The sequence below is a fragment of the Platichthys flesus genome, chromosome 16 (genome assembly GCF_949316205.1).
Source record: "Platichthys flesus chromosome 16, fPlaFle2.1, whole genome shotgun sequence".
NCBI classification, from domain to species: Eukaryota; Metazoa; Chordata; class Actinopteri; order Pleuronectiformes; family Pleuronectidae; genus Platichthys; species Platichthys flesus.
In genome coordinates, this window is record NC_084960.1 from 12,974,452 (window position 1) to 12,994,982 (window position 20,531).

Genomic DNA, 20,531 nt, shown 5'->3' on the forward strand with positions numbered 1-20,531 from the left:
AATGTTTTTTGTGCACATATGGAGTGTGTAGTTACTCAAGATCCCATGAATAAAAAGAAAGAACGTAGCTCTCGATGCTTCCGTGAAGTTGGTTGAAAGATGGAGGCTTTTCTGTAACATATAATCATGAGTCACTTCTTCGCATGAGTTATATATATGTGAATGATTGTTATTCTGTCAACATTTTCAATGATCTAATATATTGTCTAGTCTACTTTTTTTTCTAAATAAACCTCTGGAGGATTGAAGGAAACCAAAGAAATGCTGCTTCTCTGACTCACAAGATGGCACTGTTCAGTTACTTTTATGATATGACACAATACATGCTCACATAAATGTCTAACTTGGATAAAGAAACCTCTCTGGGAGTGTTTTGGTTTCTTACAAAGAAACTATACAGCTACACAAACGTGACCTGAGTGCCCCTCTCTCTGATCACTGTGTTGGTGTTGATCTCTGACTCTGTTGTTTATGCTTCGTATTTCCCCTGGTGATTAATTATGCGCTCAGCAACCTAAAGTATGTTTATTATGAAGTGGTCTAACACTGATACTGAGCTGTCAAACTAAAGCAAACAGGAAGATTAGCGTCTGGGGAGCGATGCGATTATTGGCAAGAAGTTTTTAAATGTAAACTGTGTGTTGAGGTCTTGGCGGCTGTCATTGGGACTCACTTTCAAGTAAATTGAAGGTTTATTGATCTGTGTAAATTCACAAACACAGACGTCTTAAGTAGTTTAAAGTAGCAACCGACTGGATGAAGTCAAGCTAACAATGCTTTTTGAATGCTATCGTTAGCTGTTGTCTAATGGTAGCTAATGAGCTATCAAATATTTCGTTTAACATTGAAACATGGAAATAAAAACAGTTTGCCAGACACTTTGTGTTTGTTTGACTTTTTAACCTGGATCACAGCAGTAGCTACAACATGATTCCGTTCATAACAATGCATTAGTGTTTGCGCATCCTCCCCAGGTCGGGATGTCAGAGGAAAATGTCCTATTTCTGATGACCCGCACAGACCAGGAAGGCCCACCCGAGTTGAGACAGAAGCCCTCCATGATCGTCCCGCCCTTATAGCTGTTGCATTGTGACAGAGCGATACCCAAGCCTAGGCGCTTTGTTGCTTTCTGACGTCATTACCAATGGTTTGTCACTGAAGTGCAATGAATCCTGGGATAGGTTGGCCGAAGAAGGATCCATCCATTTGAGCCTTCGTTTCGCTGTGATTTCGCGTTTCTCTGCATTTGAAAAAGCCTTCGGAATGGGACACAGCCAAGTCGAGCTGCTGTGACACAATCGGTCTTCAAAGACAGCCTCCAAAGGATTGCGCCTCTGAATTGAGACACAGCTGTAGTCTCCTAATGCTCTTAAAAAATCAATTCAGCTAAATGTTTCAGATCCTATTCGTGGGTTAACTGTGGCCCCCAAGTCACCTGGCGTCGTCCCGAGCCCCGGCAGTTGAGAGCTCTTGCCATTCAGTGACGTGGACGAGCACATTAACACGGGTGGAGATCCCTGCTGCGTCTCATTACCACAGAAGCTCAGTGTTCTGTCAGACGCAGATGTGGTCGGAAAAGAGACGGAGGGGGGGGGGGGGGATGCTCGTCATAATCAACGATGGTGTAACAGCAAAAAACAACATATTCCTGACTCACCACCGCCACTGATGCATCATAAATCTTATGCTCTCCAACAACAACAAGAAAACAGAAGTCATGATCTGGAACACGTACTTTCCAATGATGTCAAATTAAATGGGAACCAATGGCATCAGAGTTGCAGGTCTTGTAGAAAGAAGAAATCAGAGTGTCATCATTAGAGCTCAAGATGAAGAAGTGAAATACTAACACTGTGGAGCACAACTTTAAAACGTCATTCATCGTTATATAATATAGATTTTTGGATGTTTATACGAATTACTCATATCTGGGACGATAGAAGTATCAAATGGGTTTTGGGGATTTTTGATTGACAATCAGAGAGAGAGAGAGAGAGAGAGAGAGAGAGAGAGAGAGAGAGAGAGAGAGTTGTGAGGGGGGTCAACCTAACTCCTCACTTTGTGATTGGAAGCAGAGGGAGGGATGAGTGAATGAAATGGATAAAGAGAGAGAGGGAGAGAGGGAGATATGGTGGTGCACCAATGGACCACAGTCGTTTTGAGCTAATCAGAGTGTCCCTGCTCTGTTGTGTAAATCCACCCTTCCTGGGAAATGAGAGCTTCCTGTTGCTTTATAGAGCCCTCCTGCGGAAAGGTTGAGATATGTAATCCCTACGCACCAGTGAGGACGCACAGAACACTGTCAGGCACAATGACAGCCACCAGCCTCTCGCCCATGTTCTCTGGCTGGTTTGTGGCTCTTCTCTTCTGGGGTAAGTCGAGGATCCAGCCTGATATAAGCTACAGTATAACTTCTTTTCTTGCCCTCTGTCTCACCTCTCAGGAGGAATGCTTTGGAGGCTTTCAGTGGTATTGTGTGGCTTTTAAGAAAGGAGCTGAGCTTGTCTCATGATTGAGGTTTTTACCTTTATACTTAACTGTCACGTAGTGAGTGTCATCATGCCGTGACAACATGTAGTAGATGTTAAAAATGTTATCATCAGTATAGGCCAGGCTATAACAATTTTCATTATCATTGCTTGTATTTATTAGATAAGATATACATGTATTATTCACGTAAGAAGGACATGGATTGTATATTGTTGTATATATATTTCCTTCAAGCAGAAGCACACAAAGGGAGGATACAGTGACCTGTTTGTTTCACAGTTTTCTCAACAGGCTATTTCCTTTACTTTTAACTACATGATATATTGTGTGCGATGGGTTATTTTTACATTAAAGTACCAAACCAGAAGTAGCTCGCATCATTTTGTTGTATTTTGTGCAATACAATGACAATGAAGAGTTTATACTCTATTCTATTCTATACCTTCTTACTTTCACTGTTTATATACTGGATTATATTTGTAAAGACTATATGTTTGTAGGTTCTGGATTATAATAACATACTTTGAACTGTATATACCTCTACGTACCTTTATGTTTTTCCATATACTGCATTATATTTGTATGTGCTGTTTACTGGATGGCAGCATTTTGAACTTTCCATCATCATTTCAATGTTCTGTTTGTTTTATATCTGTTACAGCAAGATGCACGACAGTGGATGGCCTGGTAGATGAACACTTAGCTGCACAACCTGCCACAACAGTAGGTATGTTGAAGAAATATATACATACATATATATACATATATATATATGTATATATATAAATATATTGATCACATGCATGAAAATGAATGCGTTGACTAACCCAATGCGATTTCTCGACAGGCTATCACTCAGTAGAGATGACTGCCAGTAAGTTTGCTTTTTCTATTTCACATTATTGTAAATGGTCGACAACATGTCTGTGTGTCTGTATATATATATGTTCAATGTATATTTCAAATAGGGATTAAGTGTTTGAGTCCAGTGGGGGTTTGTTCTGGGTCAAGTCCTTACATCAATTTTCTTGGCCTGGAACAGACATACGGAGAAAGCAGAGCTCGGAGATGCTTGTTTCTGCCAAGATCCCCTCGTGTGTATTATCTTGAGAATCCAAGAAAAACTCCTGGGGAGGTCTCTACCAGCGTGGGGGTCAGCAACAGCAGATAAAAGGTCCATAATGGTTTGGGGTGAAAGGTTAACTGAAACCTCATTATGAGCGGCCCCCACCTGGCTCAACTTCCTGAATTTGTTCGTCATTCACCCCATGCAACGTCGGTGATCAACGCATGAACTCAAGAGTTGTGAAACAACTGGAAGTTTGGAGCAGCGCCCCTTTCGCTGTTCCTCATCCTGTGCCTTCCCTTTTTTTTTTCTCTCCTTTCCCCTGACTGTCCCCCCTCCTTCCCCTGCCAGCTCCCCCCAAACTCTGAGCTCCTCCTCTGCTGAAAAGACACATTTCCTGATGTCATTACTAAATCAAAATGCAGCTCGGCAAACAGATGTTGTGAGAGGCCCAGCATGTGGATCCAGTGAAATAAGTGAACGAGCTGGTCATGAGAAAACACGAGCCGTGCATTTCATGTTTCATTCAATCAATGAAGCCATCTCTCTCTCTCTCTCTCTCTCTCTTTCTCTCTCTCTCTCTCTCTCTCTCTATCTCTCTCTCTCTGACTGCTCTTTTAAAGTAGTGAGTGGCGACAGTGAGAAACTACCTCGCAGATGAAACACTCTGGTGAGCTGCTCGTGACAGAAAAGAACAAACACTTTGCCGCAGCTATGGTGGAAATAGCTACTTTTAAACAGCCCGTCAGCTGGGTCTCACAACTTGTTCCAGGTTTGGTCAAATTAACCTAAATATGAAATCCCGCCTGTCTGCACAGCACACCCTGCAGCGTCATGATTACATCCACCCCAAAACGCTGAAGCCCTAAATGTTTACTTATGTTTCCTATTTGGCAGAGGCAGCCCAAAAGGCAAATAAATCACATGCTGTGAGCTGGCCAGGCCGTCGACTGTGAGAAACTGAGACTAAAAAGCAGAACAAGAGTTAAAGAGTAAGGGTTTTCAGATGTGGGTCCAGCCCAGCTTGGGTGTGCTCCCTTTTATTTGGGAGAATGGAGAAGACAATCTTTGTTGCCTCCACCCCTTTAAAAGGGAAGAAAGTCCTAGAGCAACGCGTGTTGGAGAGGGGAAGCACTGCTGCCAAGGCGCAGGGCCGTCAGACAGATCTTCCAAGAACATCTGGTAACCGCGGGTAACACTGTTTGGACATCTGGTTACCGAAGGTTACACTGCGTCTCTTCCATCCTGCCGGGTTTCCTGTTATGCCTCGCCGTACACAGACTAAGACGTGTAGCTTTATTATACATGGTCATCAGCCGGGGGAATCGCACCTTCATTCGTTTTCTTCTGACATGAATGGAGCACTTGGTTTCATTGGGGTATTCCTCTCCGTTCTCTCCGGTGAGTGTGTGGTCTCCCTCTCTACAGCTGCAAAATGCCTGCTTCAGCACAGACATGTGAAAGAGACTCATGGCTCATGATAAGGAATTCTTGTTGTATGGAAACTTAATGGACTGAATTAGAATGTTTTCACATGATAGCCTGAGCAGTTCACTGTAAATGTTTTTAATCCAAAAATCTGACTTTTCTCCCTCTCAGACACAACCTACGGAGAGGCTACCGTGCCGTTTGGTAGGTGACATGACCTTTTAACCACAGATAGACACGCAAACTTGTATTTCATCCTGTGAATGTCCAAATTTCTTTATTGTCATTTAATAATCTGTTTATGTTGCTGTTCTCTTTCTTTTTTTAAACTGTGTCATTGCAGCTTGTGGGAATGATACCCACCGTTGCCCAGAAATATGCAACTTCTGTAGTGACATGTACGGTGCTCCAACAATGGATTGCCTGTCAACCCTGATTGGCCATTTATGTCTCAACACTTTTGAGAGTTCAATGGCGTCACTGAACAGCACCGACTGGTGCATGTGGGGTAACGTGAGCGGGTGAGCAGTGAGTTGAGTGTCTGCAGTTTTTGACATTTGAAATATACAAATTTGTACTAAATTTCGGAATCCTCTTCCATATTCTCCCTGTCTCCACGCTGCAGATTGTACAGTAACCTAAGCCATTGCACAGAGGAGATGTCTGACTGTCTCATGATCCCGTGGCCCAACCCGCTGGTGGAAGAGACCTTTGTGGACATTCACTCCAGGTTCTTCCAGGATTGTCCAGAAGAGGAGTTGAGCGACCCGCCGCCGGTCGTCGTCTTAGCCCTGGTGATTACTCCCATCTGTATGATCCCGGTCATGGTCGTACTGGTGGTGTTCAAAACTAAGAATAGCGATGGCAGCTACTGAGGAGCTCAATTCTTGGTTCACAGTCACCAGGAAAATCACGATTCTGGACCTATGCTCAGTCTATTCTGTCAACGTGAGGACTGCTTGTTTCCACGCAGGCTGCTGCCGTCCTTTAATCTCACCGGTGAGCTTTCGGAGGTGTGACTGTTTCTGACAAGTTAACCTGCACTTCACTTCTTGGAGGAATTCTGAAACATCAGCAGCAGAGAAAACCGATCAATAGACACTTCTGAGCCAGAGTTCAAAATGTCATATTCAATGTGGCTGATCAGAGTCAAACCCCCTGGTGTTAACAGACGCTAACTGTGACGAAATAATTTGTTATTACTAATTCATGTACTGTATCGAATTAACAATTTTTAGGAAGAGAGACTGTGACAAAAGATTTGCTTTCAACCACCGACTGGAAATTGGAACACTGATGGTTTTGGTTACTTCCAAACTGGATGCACATGTTCGGAAAACGGCTCTATTTGAAATGGAGAACACAATTTTCAGGTTTATGATGACAAAAGCTCTTGAGCTTGCAAAACTATGTATTTGTTGACAGTCCTCGATAAGTCTGACACCATTTGCCTTGGTTAAAGACAAGATTCTGAAATGATGACTTATTGCTGAACTCGTGAACTCTTCAAACTGAGCCACTAATTAGACGACTTACTATTCAAACCAAGGCTGATCTGGGTACAGGTATGCGTTCGTTGTTTGATATATGCAAATGGTCAGCCACGTGTACACAGGGAGAACTACCAAGGGAGTATAGTGTGATGTATGGATGTGGTTATGTGAGTCAGAGCATATGGTTTGGGGGTCAAAGGTTACAGATGGGACACAATGAAGGGGTACGCCCAGAGAGGGAGATCTTTTTACTGGAATTGTCTATTTTTGGAATAGTATTGAATCCTTAAGCACTTTCACTGTGACAATCCTCACGATCTTATGTTGATGAGCTGAACGAAGTGTATCTAACGTCTCAATCCAGTTCAGACAAAGGGACATATTGAGTTTGTCTGTGCAGCCTAGTGACAAACACTGAGTGATGACAAGAAGATAATCGTGCTATCTTCTGCTTGAATCTTGATACCCGTGGGTATGTGTTGTTATGACGACAAAGCCATTGTAAGCGCTTTCAGATTTGGAACCAAATGTGTATTTATATACTGTGTTATTTTTCTGCTATTGTCAGGACTTACCGTGCTGTCTGTGAGAACACACCCTGCCTGCTCTCACGCAATGTACTGTATGTACTTTTTTATATTTTGTACAATTAAATCTACAGTTGGAATGTTGGCTCTACATTGATTCCCTTCTTTGGGCAGCTGTTTATTTGTTTCATGTTCAAAGAGATGTGACATCTCTCTCGCAAAAGGGCCCTTTAACCTTTGTCAGTATTTGATTAAACACCATCCTCTCCCCTCAGGGCAGTGCAGATGGCATTGCTTTGTGCTCCAGGTAGAGTTTCACTGTATCTCCAGTAAGCTGTATGGGGCTGGATTGACGTACAAGTGCGTAGCATAGCGCATTGCATAGTCTCCACAGACATGCAATGAGGGAAGCGGTGACAGCAGTCATGTATCACACCCTCATCTGGCACACACAACTCTGCAGGGTGGGCCTGTGTTTGTGTGTACATTGTGTGTGTGTGTGTGCTTGTGTGCGTGTGTGTATGTGCTTGTGTGTGTGTTTGTGTGTGTGTGTGTGTTTGTGTGTGTGTGTGTCTGGCAGGGCTGGGTGGGAAAGTGTGTTTGGTGACCTTCCTCCCCTCTGGATGTCGGGCCATCCTTATCCCCACCCCCGTCTGATCTCATCCTGCTCTGTGTTGCTCCTCACTACTGCAACACGCCAGAAACACTTCAGACAGTTAAAATATAATATGTGGTTGTGAAAGCCATATTAATCATATTTTATCAGTCACGTTTCATCAGTTGTTGCACTCAACCATATGTGCGCATGATCAGTATAGGAGACCAATACTCAGGGTCCACATTCAAATGGAGTTGCCACAAACTAAACCAGGCCAGTAAACTATGCCCTCTAGTGGTTGCAAGTGGTAAGGTATCAAACTCCTTAATGATTCAGCAATATTGCTTGCCAGCATTTACCAAAGTGCAGGGATGGAAAATCAGGATAACATGTAATGAGTTTCATGCAGACAGATTTACAAATAATAAGTGACACTTATAAACCATTTTGTCTGTGCAAGTAGATTATGATTACATTATCAATGATAACATGACTACACATCTTTAAATTATGGCAATTTAAGATTAGGCCTTCAATTCCTGGTAGTATCTTTATCACTTAGACTTCAAAATCGTGCAACACAAAAAGATCTATGTTGTGCAAACCATGAGCAGCCAATGCCCTTCACGAAGACCTCCACCTTAAATCTGAATCGGGGAGAACGCTAAATGTAAATTACTACGTTTTAACTGTTTTATAAATTTGTCTTTATTTTTATTCTTCCAGTGATATCATCATAAAACAATTCATTTTTATGTGCACAAGCTTAGTCTATAGAAAAACTATTCTGTGCATTCAGCATTATTGGGCGTGGAGGAACATAAAGCTGACCAGCAAAGTGAATGAAGGAAAGTAAATGGGCGGCCGCGGCTCAGGAGGTCGGAGCAGGATTCTCCATTGTGGCTTTAATTAAGCTGACTTTGCAAAAAAAATGTTTATGGCACAGCTGTAGACATATGAATATATATTTATAAAACGGAGGACAAAGACCGCTGCACAGACACTGTACTGATCTCACTCGCATGCCTCAGCTGTGTGTCCAGCTGCAGGGTGGTGGGTGGGTGGGCGGGTGGATGGGTTTTCGACTCTGTGACCTCTGGGTCTTCGAACCGTGGGAGCTGATTTCTGTCTCGTCCCAGAGATCTGGAAGAGGTGGTGGAAGGGCGGCAGGTAAGGGCGTCTGCACATCAACTGTTGGTCTACTTGGCAGCAGTTGCTGACGGAGCCTTTTGGCGTTGTCGCTGTCTGATAGTGTCAGCATCACCGCTTCGGGTGAAGGAGTATTGGGCAGCATCAGCGACACCACATCCACCTCCACAGCTGCGAGAGAGAAAGTCAACTTCCTGGAGCAGCCTGTGCCAAGTTATCGTTGAGTTTTTTAGCATCGCATTTGATTTATAGGATGTTTCAATTTTCATGATGGTTCAATAGTTTACTGGAGCATGTGCACTCTAAAGTTTGCCAAACTTGATGAAGAATTAAAAGATCGCGCCCACTGAAGCGAGTCATTCATTGTGACATGAGTAATTACTTTAGTGCGAGATCTCAGCAGCTGGCCCTACCTGCGTCAGAGCTGACCCTTCAGCTGGATGACACCATGATGGCAGGAGACGACTTTACATACAAGTAGGTTCGACATCAACACTGCTACTCAGTCACTCGGGATAATTCAAATGAACAACCGTGTTGTAATGCAAATGGACATATGAGTGGCAAGAAGATACACTCACCAGTTGTCCAGCGGTGATGGGAAAGGAGCGAAGCCAGCAACAACCTGTGAAGGTCAATCACCGGTTTGATGAAGATAATGTTTATTTTATTTCTGGAACAAAACTGCAGATGCAACTTCAAGGGTAAAGCTTTTCCACTTCAGAAATAACCAGAGAGAGTTGGGGTTAACAGAATCAGAAAATGGAAAGGAATAACGAGCAGTTTTAAACCACATCCAAGTTTGCTCTGGAGGCAGCTCTGAGTTATTATGTAAAAGATGCTATTGGCGACAACAGAGAAGAAAAAAACTGCAAAGAGAAAAGCATCTGTTTATGAAATCGTTGCAAAGCTAGATTAGAAGAAAATTGAGGAGTAGGCTACTTGCTTGTTATTCCAGATCAGGAATCTGTGTCAACTGACACATTAAAGAGGGAGCAGATGTTGGTCCCCTGGTTTATCTCAGACAGAGAGGCCAAGGTAGAAACGAGTAAATAAACAGTGGATGTGCAGATGTGTTGTGGAGGCTCGAGGAGGTTCACTTCATCACTGAAGACATGAAGGGCCACATGTAGACACACAGAACTCTCTTGTGCAATGTTGGGTTTAGGCTAGAAACCAACAAATCCTCATGATTCATTTATTAAACCTGGAATAACAAAATGTTCTGCCACTTGGGGGCAGCAGAAACAAGCAGTAGGTACCACACCGACATGTCATCACCTTTAATAAGTTAATAAACAGCTGCTGAGTTTCACACCTGGAAGACACTGAGCATTAATAGTTTCTATTTAGATTTTTGGTCTCCACTGAATATGTTATTAAGTTTCACTAATTGCTCCACTATGTTAAATATAGTCACTGAGCCTGTCTGCAGGTTGTTGCCTTTCCCTCTGACCTGCTTTTCTTTTCTTTTACTGAAGACAGACAAAACTGATGCAGGGAGAGTGAACATTAAAGTCACTGGAAACCGAAAGAACAAGGGGAAAGTCGTTATAAAGCTCCACAGAGCAAGAGGAGCTGCATCACTTTAAATGACATCTCACTCACACTAGTATATCTGATCCATTATTAACATAAACATATTGATTAAAGCAGTTTTATGTTGAAATGTACAACTCGTCGCTTTTTTAAATGTTTTGTTTTCAAAACATACATCAGTATATGAAATAAATCAGTTGATCTATTCACACACTGTAGTTTATTACTATGAGTTAGCATTGAATGTAATGTCTGTAAACCTCAATATAGATCAATATTTAAGTATTAATAGAAAAACACAAGAAGACTTGTATAAATTGTAATAATTTAACATTTTGAAGCTGAATATTTATGACAGCATATTGCTGCTAAAGAAACACTGTGGCAGCTCCGTTTCTTTTAATAATGTCAAGAGTTACTGTAGAGAACAGTTTGTGTTCCCTCCCTCGAGATATCGGTATTGCTGCATGATACACGTCTGTGTCACTGTGCATGCTGAGAAGTTTGAAAATAACAAACTAACAGGATGAGACAATTTCCAAAGCCTGCCAGGAGTAACATGACCTCCGGCCCTCGCATCTCATCTGAAGGACGAGAATGATGAAATGCGATCCACAGAAAATCTGACAAACCAAACAAACAATGCAACGCCGGCCTAGCTTGATAATAATATATCAGATTTTATTGTTTTACCCTCTCGTAGAGTCGCCCCCGGGGGAGGCTGAGGGAGATCAAGGCCTGTGACTGAGCTCCGATGACGGGGCTGCAGGCGCTTGTTGCCAATCTGACACACATCAGGGCAGAGGGAGTGAACCGGACCCAGCTGGATGTCAAGACATGTTTGAAACCAGGAATAACAGAGGAGCACGGGGTGAGCACCAGTAATCCCACTGCCTGCCCATTATAAAGGAAATCCACCTTAAAAAAGATCGATAAAAACCACATATTTCACATTATATACAGAATTATAGCTAGATAGTTTTGAAAATGGTTTGAACCACGTTTTTAAAAATAGTTTTTTTCAAGGTTTTCCTAGTCAGAGTAGTCAATTGTTAGGAACCCTGTGTGGCTACCAGAAGTGACCTCTAGATGGCAGTCCATGAGAGCATATTCTGTCGAAGGCCCTTCAACCTGCAGCTTCTAAGTGCACTTCTATTCACTTTGAGGGAGAAGAGGAATCTTTTATTTTCCCATTTGCAGCTGTGGTCACAGGTATGCAGCGGCTTAGGCTGTTTAAAGAGCTGCGGTTCTCAGGTCACTGAAACGGACCCGTCTTATTCTTCTGTTTGGTTACTCCCAGTTTGAGTCAATACACCACCCACTTCTTTTGCACTGATAAATTAATTTCCAAGCAAACAGAGAGACAGAAATTCAACTAACCTTGAGAGCTGATCCCTTTTATGCAAATAACATTTTATGATCTGACTCTCGGCGGCTTTGTGACGATCGGCGCAGGACATCTGAGAATGTGAGAAAAAAATTAAAACGTTGATTTATTTTCCATGGCCACAGATGGTGATGATAATCAGAGACAAAAAATAACCTGCTTCAGGTCCAAAAAGAGAGAAGATGGAGGTTCCTTGTTTTATTTTTTTGGTGCAAAAGACAGAACATAGTGTACATGCACATATTGAAAAGGCTGAATGAGGTTGAAAGAGTTTCAACTGAGGTATTTTCAGGTTTTCCTCTTTTATTTCCCTCTGAGATTCTTCCTCCAGAACAATCATTTCCTCTCGCTCTGCTCATCTCCCTGCAGCGAGTTGAGCCGGAGCCTCGCTGTTGTTTTCGCACGATCACCTGATTTCCGTCTCATGAAAAGATGAGGCCAACCCGCATGGTGCACCTGCACTTAGGATTTCAGACAGAAGCCTTTACCAAGAGACACAGATAGATTCACTCCTCTTTAGTGATGAATAGCCTCCGTTTCAATCCACATGATGCTGAGCTGCTTATGTTTATCTACACAGGGAAAATACATTTTTCACATTACCCTTTGTTTCCTGTTTAAGGCGTCTAATCCCACACTGGTCTCCAGAAATGTTTTTTCAAACCCAAATTCAAATCACATAATGCACAAAGGCATTTATTTGCTATGAAAATATCCATATCTGCAGGTGCAGGTTCGAGTGTACCTGCACTTAGAGATGCTCATCACAAAAGCAGGCAAACACACAGACTGTACATACCAATGGAGGCCTACAGTCAACAATATAATGCACGGTATGAAAGAAGACTTAGGTGCCGGTGTGGTAAACACAGAGGAGAAGCTCAAAGGGAAAATGTGAAAGAAAATGTGCGGGAACTCATCAGGTTTCCGACAAACAAGTTTCTGCTTAGTATCCCCATCTGTTTATAGGGACAGTGTGTCGTTTCTCCAATACCCCCCCCCCCCCCCCCCCTCCCCTCCACAATGCTTCAGAGATTGAGCCTAAACAGGCCTGGTTTATTCCTCTATATTATGTATGGCTTTTATGCAAATGCAACGGTGACAGTGAGCGAAACCCTTTTGATCTCGGCTTTCTCTGTGGCTGCAGCAGTAAACGCTGCAATAGCATCACGAATCTAATGGGAAAACAGAATCAGGGATGCAGCGTTGCGAGTGTAAATAGGATCCAGGAACCAGATAAGTTGGCGGTGGGAATGAAGAGCCGGTATTCTGCCTCCCGCCTCACATCCCCACATTTTTTCCAGAGGTTAATGATTGTATCCGCGGAGAATTGGTCGAGCCATTATGGCGAAGCGCGTTCTTTGATGATGAGATGACACATCAAGATTTTGTCATTTCTGCCCAATTAAAGAATAATGCAGCGTAAAGTGAGAGAGTTGCTGAGCAGTCGCAGTAACAGGGTCCTCACCCAGATCCATGCCCGTCTCATTCACAACTGCCTCATACTCACAGCTAAGATCGTAAAAAAAAAAAACAGCGTATCTGATCATTTTATCCTGGAGTTTACTGGTTCATAAAAACCAACCGGTGATTGCATTGCGAGCAATAACTGAGGAGTTTTTACTGTTCCCTCTTGTTCTGTCAGGAGGAAATAAAAACCCTCTTTATCTCCAAAATCCGGGTGAAAACACTGATGCACCGAGTCTGTTAAAAGAGATTTAAATTACACAAAGTCACATTTAACCGAGAATTAACTCGCTTTTAACTTTTAAGTGTTTGTCGAGGCATTATTTAGGATTATTGAGCAGGGATGGCGGGACTGCAAATATTTATAGTTTCTGAAAACTAACCCAAAATATTAGTGTTATGAATCCAATGGCAACAATTATATTAAATGTTTGAGATGGATTGTGGATCTTAAAACCAATTTAACGAGAAGGGCCCTCTGTGGAGTGCATTCCTCCTTCAAGGCCGTCAACAGTCCCATTTTGAGGCCACATTTAAATTTGGATCTGCATCAAATAACACACACTCATAAATATCAGTATTCTTAACACGGCTGATTTTACCCATTAAGATACTTCATTTAAAATAAGTAAAATAAATAAAATCATGGATCTGCCCCCAGATCCAGATCTGCACCAAATTGTAATGAGTTCCTTCCTGGGACATGCCCCGCCCCTCGACCAAATTCATAAATACAAGTTGTTTTTGTGTTATTCTGCTAAACTAAATAAACAAAGCAGATAAAAACCTAACTTCCTTTACATTGTAAGCATGTAAAAAAAAAAAAAGGGTTAGATTCATATATTATTTGGATGTAAAGCGGCTGGTGTAGTGATGACGGATGTGCTTTAGTGTTGAGCAACACCAGGAAGGGTGTGTCCCCCTAAGCTGCTCTCACACAGCTCCTACACAGAGGGAAAAAAAACTGCTATCCAAATCTCAGTTTAACTCCAAAGTACAAAAATAATCATATTTGCATTCAACATTATTGATACATATTTATTTATTTTGAAACATTCCTCTAAACTCAATCAACAGACACTCAAACACAAATAGATTCAGCAAAAAAAAAAAGGTTTACTTTATTCCTGTGATGACAGTGTCAAGGTAAATACAGACAAGCGCTCAGTGTGTTTTATTAAGCTGCCCTCATCCTCCACTGACTCATCCTTTGATTTCCATTTCTAAAGACGCCGTTTTGAACTGGGAGGCTATTGAAACAGACAGAGGCTTCGGCTATAAAAAGGGGGATATTGCATCCTGGATTTATAAACAAATTAAACTCTGATCCTAAGCAGATTTACTCAGAGGTAATACCCAGGTAAACAGACACATGTCAGCAACAATACATCTGTTGAATCATGCATATTGATATTGGAAAAAGGTGGATTGCTGACTTCTGCTGCTGGGAAACATGTTAGCACAGGTTGGGGAGAGGTCTCTAATATGCTTGTTGGACAAGGCTGGGGGTGAAAAGCTTATCCCACACCTCCACCTTCATGATGGAATTACCAAGGGGACACATGGTGGCCTTGATATCTAGATAGTCGCCCACGTGATTGATCCCTGACCCATTGGCTGCCTCCCTGATGAACCCATGCTGCTTTTTGTCGTAGTACATCTCTTTGTACAAATCCTTGTCGCAGTTTCGGCCCTTCTTATAGATGCCCACCGCGAACCAGTTCTTGTACAGGTTGTAGTCCCAGGGAACGGCGAACATGATGGCCAGCGTCTCGATGTAGTCGTTCTTCGACCGCTCGAAAAGGTCGTAGGTCATCACGCCGACGCAGCCGGTCGCTTTGCCGCCTGACTTGGTGAAGGTGCAAACCTCGGTCTTGAGAGGACGCACTGTGGGCTGAGGTGGGTTGTAAGTCTCCCCGTTCTCCAGGTACACCCTGTGGAAAAAAGACGCCCAGGCATTGAGAATCGCTGTGTACCTCCTCATTTTTGTACGCATCTGAAAAATACATGATTCCGGCAGGGTCTGGTTTTTACTTGGGGTTGAGGAGGCAGTAGTTGTTGGTGACATTTGAGATTTCAATGACAGCACTTCTCCTGCTGCTCACGTCGGCTGCCACGGCTTCAGCTGACTCCGACATGTTGCAAAGGCTGTGAGATCCGCTTGTAAAACAAAGGCAGTTAAGGTGTCAACCAGCAGAATCAAACAGCTGTGAGGGGCACTTCTCGAACACACCTGGCGCAGCACAAAACATCCGTCCTGACCTGTGCTCTGCTCACAATCTGCACTGGCATTATGTTGACCTTCAAACAGACTGGCACTGAGTGTGAATGATGCACTTCAGAGCCTACTGAGAGTATGTGAGGTTGTGAAGAATCGGAAAAGGGCTGCGGACACCAAAGGGCACCAAGCACCATGCGATAATGAAGTTAGAGTGAACACACTGGTCCACAGATACAAATTAAACAAATGCCCCATCAGGCTTGGATCTACCTCCACCAATTCCTTATTTCCTATGAGCCATGAGCCAAAGAGCCATTCTCTGTACAAGTCTCGAGACTTACCTGTCGAGAACCTCTGTTTGCGATTCCAAATCCCAAAATGGGAACAGCTACCTGAGAGGGAGGAGGAGGGGGAAGTAAGGCATCACTCAGCGAACCCTCCCTTTTGCAACACAATCCAAGTCGAACAGTGGCACACCCTCTTTCAGCTCCTATTCCCTAGTAAGCCAAAGCCCACACAAGCAGGAGACTATGAGAACAAACATCCCTGTGTTTTTCCGTCACTGATAAAGCAACCGCGCCCTGTATACGTGGAAAAGTTGAGCCGCTTCCATCAGTTTGAATCCTGAACCTGTTGGGTGAGATGGGATAATATTCTCAGCTCAGGCATTTTCTCCCCGGGGGGGATGTGGGTACCTCAGTGACTGAGTGACAAACTGGGGTTGATATGGGAATCTTATTCCTATGGTTTTGAAAGCCAGACAAGTCAAGACAGAAATTTCTGGTGCAACTTCTCCGTCACTCTTTCTCCTGCAGCCCCTCCTCACATGAAGCACACAATTCCGAGCCGAGCGGGTAGAGCCTCACAGCCACTGAACAACACTCTTGTTATCTTGACAATTAAAAAAACATCTATGCTGATATTCCCATCTGTTGCTGCTCATTAGTATTAGATGGATCCAGCTAAGAGATTAAACAATAACCAATGTTCATCAGCAATAATGACTAACACGGAGAAAACTCAAAGTAGCAAAAGCATTGGGTTTGAGTGTTTTATTATCATAATCAGAGAGAAGAGAGTGTATAATGTACATGAGCCCAAACAATGAGCTAATGGAGAATCAATGCATTGGCTGTCAGATATTGATATCGTTCTGCGGACAAAGAAATACAGACGACAGCAAAATCATTCTTCCTCTCTTCTGGATGTTTTTATTTCTGGATCACAATACATTTTAACATTTAATGACGTTTATTCATTCTGCTGTACAAAGGCATCTAAAAAGCAGAAAACCAGTTATTCCTTCAGCACTAATGACCCATTTTATCATAGAGCTCCAGTTTAACAATGGCTTTGCCGACAGACGACATGGTCGCCTTCAAATCAACGTACTTGGCTTTGTACTCCAGCCCGCAGCCGTTTGCATCAGAGCGGGACAAGTTGCTGAGGTCCTTGCCGTCATACATCTGGTCGTACAATTGTTTGTCGCATTCGCGGGAATGCTCAACCACGCCCACGGCCAGCCGGTTCTTGTACAAGTTGTGGTCAAAGGGCACGGAGAACAAGATGGCCATGCGCTCGGAGCAAACCCGGCTCTGCATATGGAACAGGTCATAGGTCAGCAGGCCGACGGCGCCCGTGGCGGTGTTGTCGTCCTTGGTGAACGAGCACACTTCGGTCTTGGCGGTGCGAACGGTCGGCTGGGGCGGGTGCTGGCAGAAGCCGCTCGCCATGTACACCCTGCACGGGAGAGCAAAGAGACAGTTGTCAACTTTTATGTCACACTTCCTGGACTTTTGATGAGAAAGCAGAGTTTTGTAAGTTTTGCGGAGATTGTCAGGATACTTTCTGAGTGCTGGGCTTTCCAGGGTGAGGCCCCTTATGCTGATGGATGGAGTGTGACTGTGCAAGTACTGCCGTGGACTTCTAAGCAACAGTGAGTGTACCTGCACGCGGTGTGCAATGAGCCGGTTTGTGTCACCGCATGATGGATAGGTGGATGTTCTCAGCAAAGTGATGCTACACATGAAAACCACCCATCCAAGATATGGTCTGTCCTGCCACAGCTAGATAGATGTAGAGGCACGGCACAAATTCCAATAGGCATGGGGAGTTTTTATTTATTTTATTGTTCTCCTGGTCGTTTTCCATTTCCACCAGAAACGGAGGAAACTGACACATTGCAGTGGTTAGAAATAAAAAATGATTGTGTTAAATTAATTTAGCATTCCTTCTATTTAGATAAAATCTAACTACATTTAATTAACATAGGATTTTAATGGAAAAAAGTTGGATCATTACAATCAACACACTGATTTTGGACATGTAATATGTTGCTGTAGTTTCAAAGCACTTTGCATTATGCCTTTAAAAAGTGCTTTTCCCTGGAACCAGTCAAACTTGAAGGCTCCACAATGAGATCATGAGAAAACAGTCGCTGAGGCCAGTAACTTGAGGACCTGAGGTTTCAAATTTAGAGAGAAATTTTGTTTTATTACGGTGTTTCATAGATGTCATAGTGTTAATGTGAGGAGACCTCAATGCAGGTGCTTTGACTCAAAATAGACCATAGAGAAAAAGATTAAACAACACGGTTATATATATCATATTCTCTTTTTAAGATAGTTCTATTTTGTTTTACCTTCTATGCAATGAGATCTTTAATTCATTAGTATTTGTGAAGAAAGATAGTAAACATTCTTGTTTCTGCATCCATTCAGATTTGATCTTTCAATCATTAGAACGTGTTTTATTGTTTTATTCATCCGCACACTTACTTGGGGTTGATGAGACAGTAGCTGCCGCTGACATTGGTTATTTCTATGGTGCAGTTTCTGTTGGTGGTGAGAGTCGCTGACACGGCTTCTGCTGTTTCTGGCATCTTGACTGCAAGAGGAACAGGACTGAAAGCTTAGAACAGTATTTCCACCAAGAGGACACATTCGGCAGGTATAGTAATGTGTAGAGAAAAGAGACAGCACAAGTAAGACTATTCAGGTTGTGTTATTTCACAATGACTGTAATTAAACAAAAGCTTAATGTATTTAACTCACTTACAAACCACCTGAAAGAATTCATCACTAAATGCTAAGACAAAACCGAGTGTTAAGTTAGTGCATTATCTTTCTATAAGTAAGAATAACTATATTCACCTTTTGGAGTGAAACGCCCGGGTTGTGTTCGACAGCAGTGTTGAGTTCCTCTTCAGAGGTGGAAACAGACTCCCTTGTCCTCACAGTGCTCGTTCCAACACAAGCAAGGGTGTGTCCACCGTCACAGGAACATAACTCCGTCACTAATGGAAAGTTATACCTTGAAAGGAAGAGCCTGGGCCAACCAATATCCAATTATCACAAAATAATGCACAGTACACATGATCAATAACGCTAATAAGGTGGATCATGAAAGTAATCCACTCATTCATTGGACAATGCTTCTATTTGTGATGAAGAAAATCCAAATTTTCTCGTGACTAAAATGCAATTTTGTGCAGCAAAATCGTATCGGATAATGCGTGTGGGTTAAAATTGATTTAATTCAGTTATTTCATTAGTTGTGGGATCAACTTTGTTTCCACCGTTTTCCAGCATACTCATTTTTTGCTCCTGAGGCACACCCTGGAGCTCGGAGCGTGTGCTTCATGAGGATCCTAGTGGAGCATTTCATGTTCTGACTCGCTCAGAATGTAACCACCAGCTCTCAGGCATTGCTTAATGGATTGCCTGTCATTGTTGCAGGTGATACACGCCGTCTGACTCTCACATCACTTATTCTCCCGCTGACCGACGCTGCTCCCAGTGGAGAGTGCGCGGTAGAGGAGGAGACGCTCCCTTCTTCCATGCCACTTACAAAAACAATGCATTATGCAAGCCGTTACAGTGCAGCTCAGCATTCAATTCATTTCTAAAAAATTACAGGGCATGTAGGTCTCCCCAATTAAGTATGTTTTGCAAACTTTGTGTGTTTTGAGCCGTGTTCATTATTCCGCGAAGCAATTCAAGTAATGTTATGGCAGCTGTTCTGCTTCATACATCAGGCGTCTGGAACTTGATTTAAATCCTTCAGTTCGAGCGCTTGAAGTCACCAGATGGCACCAAACGTGCATTTGCAAAAAGTACATTTGCACTACATAGAAATTGTCAGTAAATGTTTCTGTCTGATGGATCGCCAGTGACCATGGCAGAAAATCTCTGTCAAATGTTTAATACCCAGCCTGCCCTTCAGTGTGTCCGGTGAGGAGAGCATGGCTGTGTCTTAGGGGCGATACTTTATATCAAAAACTATAAATGGAAAGGAATAAAAACAGGCTTCATATACAGCAGTCACATAATAGTGTTTTTTTTGGAAGGAATGAAAACTCTGCAGGATCTGTGATGTGAAATAAAAATGAGGATGAAACAAATCCCTTGATCTCAGTATTCACCGAGGACAGTCTCACCCAGCAGATGTGTGCATCAGCAGTTGGGGATGTGGAATCGAGTCTTACCAGCTGAGTCTGAAATGTCCCAAAATGACCACCGTACTGTGGACAAACCTCTATTGACATGACCTCTCCTCTGCTGCCACCCACAGGACAAACTTTACATATTTACCTCTGAGTTGTCCTCACATCACATTTACAATGTTTAACCTAAATTTTCTTCTATGTAAGAGTAGCAAAGGAGTCCTCTTTTTTTAAATCCATTTCTTTCCAGTGAGCGCTGCAGCCTCACCGGGTCAAGAGGCTACGAGCAAGAATGCACGCCCTCAACCTGACCTCAACCACTGACCCCAGAATCAGCTGTTCCAGACTCGAGACACAGCGTTCGACCCCAATGGGACAAGCAATCCCCACTTGATTGTTTTTTAAGTCTAAACTGGGTCCTCAAAGCACAAACACACACACAGCACACAAAAGCATGAACACTCCACGGCTTAGAAGGACACTGCATTAACTTCCTGGAGACTCTCACCGTAACCTTTAAATAACCTTACCTATAAACGTGTCCACGGTTTAAAATTCGGATTAAGTTTTAATTATTTAAATGATGCGGTCTTAATTCTTTTTGTCTGCACAAGGAGGACAGATCTCCATGATGTGACTGTGTAAACATATTTAGCATGAGTAATACCTGCACCACACGCACAAACACACACACACACACACACAAACAAACACAAATCTTG

General features: G+C 42.9%; 3 protein-coding genes across 4 annotated transcripts; 1 reads left to right on the top strand and 2 right to left on the bottom strand.

Moving 5' to 3' along the window:
• The first annotated feature begins 2,158 nt into the window (after window positions 1–2,158).
• ramp2 (receptor (G protein-coupled) activity modifying protein 2) lies at window positions 2,159–7,155 on the top strand. Of its 2 annotated transcripts, XM_062408884.1 has the most exons (7): window positions 2,159–2,372; window positions 3,152–3,217; window positions 3,338–3,364; window positions 3,533–4,957; window positions 5,156–5,188; window positions 5,328–5,505; window positions 5,610–7,155. In XM_062408884.1, the coding sequence occupies exons 4-7, from the start codon at window positions 4,819–4,821 to the stop codon at window positions 5,857–5,859; spliced, it is 600 nt and encodes a 199-aa protein (XP_062264868.1). In that variant the 5' UTR covers window positions 2,159–2,372; window positions 3,152–3,217; window positions 3,338–3,364; window positions 3,533–4,818; the 3' UTR covers window positions 5,860–7,155. The 2 variants fall into 2 exon arrangements, with proteins under 2 accessions (XP_062264868.1, XP_062264867.1); XM_062408883.1 differs by lacking the exon at window positions 3,533–4,957.
• A 7,085-nt stretch (window positions 7,156–14,240) lies between these two features.
• Window positions 14,241–15,856, bottom strand: apnl (actinoporin-like protein). The gene is made up of 3 exons (XM_062407248.1): window positions 15,707–15,856; window positions 15,179–15,304; window positions 14,241–15,078 (listed from the first exon to the last, which is right to left on the bottom strand). Exons 2-3 carry the CDS (start codon window positions 15,280–15,282, stop codon window positions 14,625–14,627), a joined length of 558 nt encoding a protein of 185 aa, XP_062263232.1. The 5' UTR covers window positions 15,283–15,304; window positions 15,707–15,856; the 3' UTR covers window positions 14,241–14,624.
• A 546-nt stretch (window positions 15,857–16,402) lies between these two features.
• On the bottom strand, window positions 16,403–18,664 carry LOC133970446 (DELTA-stichotoxin-Hcr4a). The gene is made up of 3 exons (XM_062407261.1): window positions 18,518–18,664; window positions 18,143–18,251; window positions 16,403–17,105 (listed from the first exon to the last, which is right to left on the bottom strand). Exons 2-3 carry the CDS (start codon window positions 18,244–18,246, stop codon window positions 16,676–16,678), a joined length of 534 nt encoding a protein of 177 aa, XP_062263245.1. The 5' UTR covers window positions 18,247–18,251; window positions 18,518–18,664; the 3' UTR covers window positions 16,403–16,675.
• Between the last annotated feature and the right edge of the window lie 1,867 nt (window positions 18,665–20,531).